This window comes from Hyaena hyaena, unplaced genomic scaffold, assembly GCF_003009895.1.
Source record: "Hyaena hyaena isolate Hyena2069 unplaced genomic scaffold, ASM300989v1 scaffold_450, whole genome shotgun sequence".
Taxonomy (NCBI): Eukaryota; Metazoa; Chordata; class Mammalia; order Carnivora; family Hyaenidae; genus Hyaena; species Hyaena hyaena.
The window spans coordinates 395,122-404,956 of record NW_024081084.1 but is presented as its reverse complement, the minus strand read 5'-3'; the positions used below and the strand labels follow the sequence as shown (position 1 = coordinate 404,956).

General features: G+C 50.8%; 1 protein-coding gene across 1 annotated transcript; it reads right to left on the bottom strand.

The window, feature by feature from the left end:
* Positions 1-1,099: 1,099 nt before the first annotated feature.
* TBR1 (T-box brain transcription factor 1) lies at positions 1,100-8,975 on the bottom strand. The gene is made up of 6 exons (XM_039253451.1): positions 8,274-8,975; positions 7,539-7,693; positions 7,044-7,165; positions 6,299-6,457; positions 5,158-5,219; positions 1,100-1,958 (listed from the first exon to the last, which is right to left on the bottom strand). Exons 1-6 carry the CDS (start codon positions 8,963-8,965, stop codon positions 1,100-1,102), a joined length of 2,049 nt encoding a protein of 682 aa, XP_039109382.1. The 5' UTR covers positions 8,966-8,975.
* Positions 8,976-9,835: the final 860 nt, after the last annotated feature.

The following is a 9,835-nucleotide window of genomic DNA, read 5'->3' as shown; positions in this document are numbered from 1 at the left end:
CTGAAAAGATATTCAGAAACAGTTTGTCAGCATATTTGGCACCTGCACAGACCAGTAATGGATTTGGCACTTTGGGGAAAAACAAATAAGGCAAAATAATATTGCTGATGTCGAGCTATTCTATTTAGAAGTGGGGGGCGGGGGCTGGGGAGGGACATACAACTCCAGTTAACTTTGCTTTGCAGGCATCATGCCACTTAATCGACTCGCCTATGAACAAGACACCTATCCTTTACAGGTGTTTGGTCGGATTCTCCTCAGCTCTTGGTGTGCATTAGGGCACAGAGTAATTATTTCATGCAACGGATTGAGGAAAAGTGAGAAACCCATCATTATCTAGCAAGTATTTCACGTTTCCAGAGCCTCTTAGAATATTGTTAATTATCTCACAAGGAAAAATTTTAAAGTGGAGGGGGGGGTGGAGAAAATGGCAAAGAAAGGAAAAGAAACGAATGAAGAGGTTAAGCGTGAACTGGTTTTGTGCCTTGACGATGAAAATAAAAACTAGCCATTCGTTACAGTAAATTAACACTATATACAGTCATTTCACAGGCTTTGTTCCACTAAAAGTATTAACATCCCTACCATCCATCCATCCATCCACTCGGGGATAAGAAAGGACGCGCTGGGTGGGTCCGGGTTCTAGAGTCAACATCCTACGGTTAATGGGGAGGCCGAGACTTGGAGGGTCGGAATCGCTGCTGCCTGACAGGACTGCCCAGGTCTCCTAAAGGTGAAGAGTTTCATTACGAGAAAGAGAAGGAGAGGGTGAGAAAAAAGACGAGAGGGAGGAGGCTTGTTAGGAGTGTCACTTCACAGAAGAAGAGTAAGGAGGAAAACCGAAAGGTTGACAGCAAAGTTGAAGGTCGGTGTGCTAACTGCAGAAACTGCTGTGCAAAAGAAGGTTACGACCGCACTCGGAGACCTGTACTTATTCGTCGCAGACGGTATTCGAGGGCCAAATGAAACGAGTGGGTGCGCGAGGTGGGGCGTGGGGAGGAGGAGCTGGGGAGAGCCGCGGGGGGCTGGCTGGGGGGGCGGGGCGGGGGGCGGGGGCCGGGCCGCGGCGGGGCCGCGGGGCCGCGCGCGCGGGGCCGGCCTAGCTGTGCGAGTAGAAGCCGTAGTAGCCGCCTATGTCCTTGGCGCAGTTCTTCTCGCAGTCCCGCTGGGCCAGCACCTCGCTCTTGAGCGGCGACGAGCTCTCGGACACCGGCGTGTCGGCGGGCGAGATCCGCCTCCGCTTGGCCTGCTCGTAAATCCCCGAGTCGCTCGAGTCGATGGACTTGATGGACGATGGGGTCTCGATCCAGCTGGAGTCGGACAGGTCCTTGGGCTTGGCGTCCTCGGCGGCGCCGGGCGGCAGCGGCGAGCGCTCGGCGGCCAGGCCCTCGGCCTCCTCGCCCAAGTAGGGGTTGGCGCCCGCCATGCGCGCGGCGGCCGCGGCGCTGTTGGGCCAGCAGGGCAGCACCGAGCCCGACTTGGCGCCGCAGTACTGCGGGGGGCTGCGCGCGCCCCAGCCCGACGGGTCGGCGTAGTAGCCGAGCGGACGGCCGGTGCAGCCCGCCGCCTGCAGCGGCAGCGCCTTCACGCCCGCAGCCGCGTACGAGAGCAGCGTGGCCGCGTTGCCCGCGAAGTCCGTGGCCGTGTCGTAGGCCGAGGCGGCGAAGTCCAGCCGGTTGTTGGCCGGTGTCACAAACCAGCGCTGCGGCGACGGCGCGCCCGGGTCCTCGGCCTGCTGCGGCGACAGCAGCCCGTTGGTGTGCGGCACACTGCGGTCCGTGCCGGGCCCGGGGCCCGCGCCCGCGCCGGGGTGGAAGCGGGCCTTGGCGTAGTTGCTCACGAACTGGTCCTGAAGGAAAGAACCGGCCATAGCGTAGCGGGCCCCGGGCACGATCTGCGAGCGCGGGGAGTCGTTGGGCGAGGGGGTCAGGCGGTCCATGTCGCAGCCCGTGTAGATCCTGCGAGGGAAGGAGACAGAGAGAGAACCGAGGGGTGGCCGAGAGGTCCCCTCGGGAGGCAGAAGGGAAGGTCACCTCCACTTGTCGCCCACCCCCACATTGTCCATCTGTAACTTGCCGTCCAGGATGGAGACAGACGAAAGGTCACAGACCTGCGTCCTCCCCCAAAACAAAATAAGTCGTGAAATTGTAGAGGGATCGATTTATCGATACAGGGACCTAGGCAAAAAGCACACCAAGAGGAAGTCTCCCCCCTTCCCTCGCTCTCTCTCACGGGCTGCACCGGGGATCAGAGAGCGGAGCGCAGCAGGGGATTCTCACCCCACTTCTGCAATGTATTTATACACGTTAGGGCAGACTTGCCCAGGGACTAAGGTGTTACTTGCCCAGGGGGCTTTTCCTGTGCAGCTAGAGTTTCTGAGCAAAATTTCTAAACAAGAGATCCATTTCTTCACTCCTTTAAGAACACTTTCTTCTCTTTGACACACACACTGGCCTGTCCAGGTAGTAATCATGGAAGACTGGCCTTCACTAGTCTTCTGAGACTGCTGCTGGAAGCCTCTATAGTTATTACTGTCCATTGTTTCCCCCATGTGATCCTGTACCCCCCACCTCTACCAATACTAACAAGAGTTACTACTTAGAACTTAGAAACAAAGTCATCAATCAATCAATACAACTCTTTTACAAAGAAAAGGTGCACTTTTTTTTTTTTTTTAAGTAAGCTCTACACCCAAGGTAGGTCTTGAACTCAGGACCCTGAGATGAAGAGTCACATGCCCTACTGACTGAGCCAGCCAGGAGCTCCAAGAAGTGTTCTTTACTCTGATCTCTTCCTAGCTTTTGATCTGTTACTGGTAAAAACAAACAAACAAAAACAAAACAAAAAAAACATAACAACAAAAAACACCAAAGACCACCTATGGGGCAAACTCTTTAACAGTGGTTACCAACCTCCTCTCGCAATCTCCCACAAATAATAGCTAACCGGTATACAACTTGACTATGTGCCAGGCACCATTGTCTAGGACTGTACAGACAGTAATTTCGTTAACTATCACAACAATCCTCCCAGCTAGGGTAGCATTATTAGCCCATTTTACAGATGAGAAAACTGAGGCGAAGGGAAGTTAAATAATTGCCCACACACAGTAATTGTGTTACTGGGAATCACCTTAGATAAAATAATCAAAGATTCGCTTTAGGTCCTGGGCCTAGAAAATCCCATTAGAATTGAGGGAGAACCAGAGATTGGATCAAGATTGGTAGAAGTGTTTTCTCCTACACATAGACACATGTCTCCCTTTTTATTTAGCTCACACATAAATGTTTTAATCTTTAATCAACACACTGTTTTGAGAGAAAGCCTCAGTTTTGTCAGACCTTAATCCTTTGGGGAGGAGATTCCCTGGTGAGTGGCCAAGCAATCCTCTAGCCCCCCAAACTCTTATTGCTCTCACTGTTTCTCCAAAAGTGAGTCCTGCGCAAAAATTCAGCATGAAAGGGGAAAGGGTGGGTGTCATAAGCCATTCTGCTCTTCCCTATCCCCTGAAAAAGTGTCTCCGTTTGTATAGCTGAAGAAGTTTTTATGAACAATACACAGCTTAAGAATCAAAAAGAAGTGGCCCTTCCAACAGAAGTCAGCCAGAGGAGGGCAGATGAGGGTAAGGTTGCTGTTGCTCAAGTCCATTCTGCTCACTATACAAAATTTCCCTCCTGAAATTTAAGCCCAGGTTCAAATAAGAGAAGTAGAGGGAGGCAGGAAGGGAACGGAACCAGCAAGGTGCAAGTATCTTCTGTTTACCACCACAATATTTTTAAAAGGAAAAAAAGCAGCCTGCAAAAGATACAGTTTAGAAGCCCATCCAGGTCCCAACCCACTTGGGATTACCGAATTGATTTGTGCAAAATAAAATGCTTTGGAACAGATGTTCACAACAGAATTAAAAGCTCAAAATCTACAAGACCCCCTAGTACAGAGACCAATATCTCTGGTCTCCTGGGCCACACACTTTCCATAGTGCCGGGTCCACATTTTTAGGTTGTAAGGACTAGAGTAGCTGAGTTTTTATTCTGGGGAAGCATCTTGATAAGGCTTGCTTCCTCAGAACTCCTTTTGGGGGAGGCACAAGACGGTTATAGACAGAAATATCAATGACTCTCCTTTCAATTTGTTATAAAGATACCAGGAGGGAAGTCTGCTATCTACCTGGAGATAGAATAGAAACAGCCACTTGTTAAGTCTCCACAAATTTCACCTATTTCTGGTCAAAGAGAACTTCAACTTTGTAGCTCTATCCCAGGCACTTAATGCAAGCCATGAAATTAAAAATGTATGTACCCCTCCCCTTGTGGTCAGAGAAAAAGTGGGGGATTCCTATAATCCAGAGTTAGATTTTGCTATATAACAGTATCTGAACTCTGAGCAAGAATGCAAGAAGAAGCCCAGAAAGCACTAAGTTTACATCTACTGTTGCCCCCAGAGAACAGCATTTTTGATAGAAAAGAAATGGAGATAGGTAAGGGAGGCCTGGAGAAAAGGGTACCAACACATTTAATTAAAACACGCCTAGACGCAAAGGGATAAAAGGAAATATTTTTCTTTTGAAGCTTATGAATAATACACAGCAACAGCACCTGGGTCCTTCCCAAAGCCTTAAGTAACTGTAACAGCGGCTCTGCTCATGACCTTGCCTATGACGGGTGTACATTTTTATTCAGTCCATAGTAAACTTGCACAGGCAAAGCTATGACACAAAACTTGAACTGGGTAAATAAAAGCCACATATGCCAAGGAGACTGTAATAACTGCCAGAGCCACGTGCACTTTCCGGCAGGATCGGGCGGTTTCAGACACAGACAATCTGAGCTGAGCATCTGCAGTGCCACATACAGCTCGTGCGCCCGCCCGGGACCCAGGGCAGCTCCCCCAGCCAGCCAGCCCCAGAGGCCCGCCACCAACTTTGTAATTCATAAGAAAGGTAAAAAGAAGTGGAGGAAATCTTTGACCAAAACTACAAAAGTACCAAGCCAGAAGGTCAGCAGAGAGAAGGGGAACCCATGAAAAGGAAAGGGAAAACCTTAAAAACACCTTGCCTTCACACACTCTAGCTTCCAAAAGCCTTGTACGCGACAATTCACCTTTGACCTAAAGCCCAATTGCACAGCTACTTGAGAAGGAAGGTGCAAAATTACTTACGTGTCATAGTTATCCCGAAATCCTTTTGCAAAGGGGTTGTGATCTATTTTCAATTGTGTAATCTGGACAAGACAAAAAAAAAGATGAATACAGTCTCACCTTCTATACAGGTGGATTAGGTGTTTGCAAATAAATCACCACTTTTTACAGGGGCTTAAGGCCTGCAATTTCATTAAGTAGCATGGTTTCCCTACCTGAAAAATTTGAGGGAATGAATGGAAAGGAAAAAAGAGAGAGCATCATGAAAGTTATGAGGAACATGTTTAAATTAATGATGCCTAACACTAAAGCTTTGCTTTCCATTAGCTCTCCTGTGTGTTCTAAATCAGTTCAATGCACATTTTAGGAATACTTGTTACAAAAAGACAAAAATCTTTAAGGGGCACTTGAATTCATCACCAAACGTTGCCTATTTTAAACATTTCACCACATTTTAAAAAGTTGGCCATTTTTGATTCATAACCCCAAGAACCCCTAGCTTCATCTTAAAGCCAGCTTTAAATTAAAATAAATGCGTATTTTCATTTCTGATACTTTCATTTAAGTTTTTAAAAAAACGCTTTGCCATCACTCCTAGTAGTGAAATTAACAGAAGTAAAATAAGTTTTTGTGAACTTAGAAATTCTGAAGTTCAAGTGTTAAAAAACTCATTCCACAAATGTGTCTGTTCTTTTGATCACCCAAAAAGTGATGCTTGTTTATTTCACCCATCAATTCTGAGACTATAATTTTTTTTTTTTAAGATGATGCCAAAGCTTGCCAAGAATAAAATGCAGGGGGAAAGTCTGCTTGTTTTCTGAAGGGAAGAAGGACTCGAAAGAAAAAGCAAGCAAGCAAGCAAGCAGATTTAAATCTGTTCTAGCTTGAGAACTGAATTAAAATTCCCAAGAGGAGAGGCCCTAGAAGTCCTGGGCCCCTCAAAGGCGGCCCGTGTGACCCGTGATGGAGACGAATAGGAAGCGTTCTCCCACCGGCATGGGGTTCAGGGAGGGTGCCCAGCGGGCCCCCAGCCCTCCGCCCGAAGGGCGCCGCGGGGCCCCCGGTTGCTGAAGTCAGCGGAGCGGGGCACGGCCGGGTTCGCGGGCCGCCGCCGGGGACGCGGGAGCCGCCCGCCGCGCGCGCAGCCCTCGGGCCTGCTTACATCGGTGTTCTGGTAGGCGGTGACGGCGATGAACTGAGTCTCGGGGAAAGTGAACGTCTGCACGCGGCCGGGCTGGCTGGTGTCCTCCGTGCCGTCCTCGTTCACTTCCACCACATGCAGGCGGGGCTGGTACTTATGCAAGGACTGTAACACCACCATCTGTCCGGCGGAGAGAAACGGGAGCGCGGGGCGGCGCGTGAGCGCGGTGAGCGTGCGGCGGGCCGGGGCCGCGGGCCGCGCGGGGTCTGGCTGGAGCCCGCCGCCCCGGCTCGCGGACCGCGGGCCTCCCCGGGGCCGGGGACTGGCTGGCGCGGCCCAGACCGGCCCTCGATCCTCCGGGAGCACAGATCACCGGAGCGCGGAGGAAAACCGAGCCCGACCGCCTGGTGCTCAGGGCCTCCGGATCCGCCGAGTCCTCCTTTGAGGAGGAACAAAGATTTTTACAACAGGCAGACCCTGGGGGGGTTCCTTCTCAAAATCAATCAAGTATTTGTACGGCACTCGGGAAGGTCGGGAACTCGGGAATTGGGCGGGGGGCAAGAGCAACTTTATAGGAGGGTAGACATAGAATTTTTAAAAAGTCTTTTTGATGAGGCAAAGAAACGTATGTCCAGTTTCTCATGCTGATTTAAACTAATGGACTGAATGCTAGTGAGGGACGTGTGTGGGAGAGAAAGAGAGAGAGAGAGAGAGAGAGAGAGAGAAGAGACAGAGAGAGACAGAGAGGAGCGCTTGAGCCACTGACCTGCCCATTGTTGTTTGAAGCTCCTTTGTTGTTTGTAAGTTTTAATTTTCCAAAAGAGATTTCCTGGCGCATCCAATGAGCCCCCGTGTTGGGGGAATCCGGATGCATATAGACCCGATTTCCTAGAGAAAGAAATATGTTGTTTACATATGCCCCGGGCACTGCCCAGTCCCCAACTCCTCACCACGTAGAACACACACACACACACACACACACACACACACACACACACACACACCTTATTCCACAGTGAGGCCCATTAGCTGGGGGTTTTTTAGGCCTCCCTTTCTCCTTATTAAGTGGAGATGATTAAAATAGCTTTTGCATAATCCTCCCCCTTCTCGCTGCTCAGTCTGTCCCCCTATCCCCCTCGTTTCCTTTTAGAAGTCATTGGCCGATCGTTTTAAAAGTCTCTCGAGCCAGTCCACAAAGGCTTTAATTAATCATTCTCACCTAAATAAGTGTCAGGAAAATGTGTTAATTGGAAGGACTTGCCTTGCACATTGGTGTCCGCTTTGCCGCAAGGAACCCATTTGCCTCCTTGAAACCTCCAGTGATTGGGATCCGCCAAAATCACATCCACAAAAATATTGTAATGAGCCGTGGGATCGAGACCAGAAATGTTAAAACTTAAAAAAGGAAACATGCGCCTATTTAAATTAAGGGGGGGGAGAAAACAAGAGAAAAAAACATAAATGTTAAAGATTAAATGCAAGAAGCGCGGCGCCAGATAGCAAAGCAAAACTTGTTCTCCCAGCGTCGATGAGCGAATGTTTCCTGGGTTGGAGAAGGGGCGGTGGGGGACGACAAGAAGGGGGGCTGAGGCCGGGAAGACCGGCGGGCGAGCCGGAGCGGGGAGCCGGCAGGTGTCACTGCCCAGGTGGAGAATGGGGTTGGCGCCCCGCACCTCCACCTGCCCTCGGTTCCGGGCGTTAACGCGCCCCTCGGCTTTCCCAGCCGCGGGCCGGGACTCTCCCTCTCTCCCTCCTTTCTCCCGCCCTCGACTGGCTCTCAGACCACCCTTCTAGCGTGGGAACCCCCTTACCAACCTCACCGCGGCGGCTGTCCCTTCCACTTTCCCTTTTTCCAAAACCAGCCAACTCCAGGGCGCACCAGAGCGCCTTCCACTCCGCTCCCGACCCCAGATCATCGCTACCGGGGCGGTCACCACCCGGCGCACTTGCCCCCGGGCCGTGCCTGGAGCAGCGACTGCCAAGAATGTAGCATTACCTTCCCTGTTTGGTGATGATCATCTCCGTTTGGTGGCGGTGAAATTTCAGCCAGAGGGGCCTGTTGCACAGGTACACCTGCGCTTTGCCGGGTACCAGTCCGGGCTGTGTGGAAGAGAACTGGTAGAAAGGGGCTCCCTGGTAGGAGTGGCTGTACTGCTGTGGGTAGGGGTAGCCGGCCGCAGGGTAGCCCTGCGGTGAGGAGTTGGACAGGAGGCTGTTGTAGGCTCCGTTGGTGATGACCGGGTGGTGGGCCATGTAGCGGCTGGGGCTGCCGATGGAGAAGGCGGGGTGCGCCGGTCCGTGCTGGCCGGGGTACGGGAACATGGCACTGGGAGCAGTGGCCGCAGACTGTGGCTGGCTGGACTGAGAGAGGAGGTAGCGATCTGCAGCAGAGCCATCGAAACTGTGACGAAGCTCAGAGACCCCGTCCAAGACAGGAGAGAGTTTACTTCTCTGGACGTCCCCTGGTGAGTCCTTGGAGTCAGGAAAATTGTCTGTATCTGACTGATTCGTCATCCCCCTGGTAATTTTTTTCAAAGGTGAACTTCTCTCCAGGTTGTCAGTGGTCGAGATAATGGGATGATCGTGCAAGACAAGCTCAGATCCGCCTGAATGTGGGTAGCTGCTGCTCACATTGAGAAATTTCTTGGAGAGCATGATAGAAGGAGAAAGGCAGTGCTCCAGCTGCATAGCTCTAGAACCTGAACACTCGCCCTCCTGTCCCCGGTTTTTAAAGTCCTATTTATCATAAACTAGAAATCCACAGACCCCCTCACTAGACAGAAAGCACTTCAACCAGCAAATGCTTCTCAAAGGTTTGATTTACTTTTTTTTTTTCCCTGGGAGAAGAGATTGGCCAATTGACACTATGCAGCAATCAGAAAAGGCTCACTTTTGATCTTGCTGCTTGTGCAGCCGATGAAACGGCTCCTGCCATTGGTTAACTGCTGACAGTAATTTAATTAGATAGACATTAATTAGGATAATCACCTGGCTCCTGGTCGCGACGATCATGGCAAATTGAAGGGGATGATTTTATTGTTGGCTTGGGGGGTGGGGAATGTGTGTTGGCTTTCCGTGAGCACTGTTGTGTCACCTTTAAGCTTTGTGACCACTGCTTTAGGAAGATTCAAAGATGTGCAATTTACTAAACATTTTCCTACCTTCCCCCCACCTCCCTCCTTTCAGCTGAAGGGCGGAGGAGGGAATTCGATGATGCTAGGAGACTTTTCGGATCTGAATGAGCCAAATATTCAGTTGAATGTAACGATTTCAAGTGCAAAGTATACAAAGCGCGAGCCGGTGGCCTCTTCTCGCCCTGTAAAAGTTCCAGAGTCTGTCTTTTCCAGTTAATACAGAAGCACGTAACACCTGAGCCAGTCCTTTGTGAGAAGGTCCTGAGCGTCCTCGACGAACCGACCCCCCCCCCTCACGTACACCTTTTTAACTACATACATAAATAAATAAATCGCTGCTGCTGGGAGCCACAGCGATGAAAGTGAGGGGGAGGGGGAAGAAGTGGGGGCGAAAGGCAGCAACTCACCCACCCATCCACCCACC

What these genes read in the sequence shown, in the direction of transcription:
- TBR1 (XM_039253451.1), bottom strand. Translation starts at nt 8,965, where the DNA reads ATGCAGCTGGAGCACTGCCTTTCTCCTTCTATCATGCTCTCCAAGAAA. An exon ending in AGCGGACACCAATGTGCAAG is followed by an intron (nt 7,166 to 7,538) that starts GCAAGTCCTTCC and finishes TTCTTTCTCTAG; the next exon opens with GAAATCGGGTCTATATGCAT. An exon ending in CCGCCTACCAGAACACCGAT is followed by an intron (nt 5,220 to 6,298) that starts GTAAGCAGGCCC and finishes TGTCTTGTCCAG; the next exon opens with ATTACACAATTGAAAATAGA.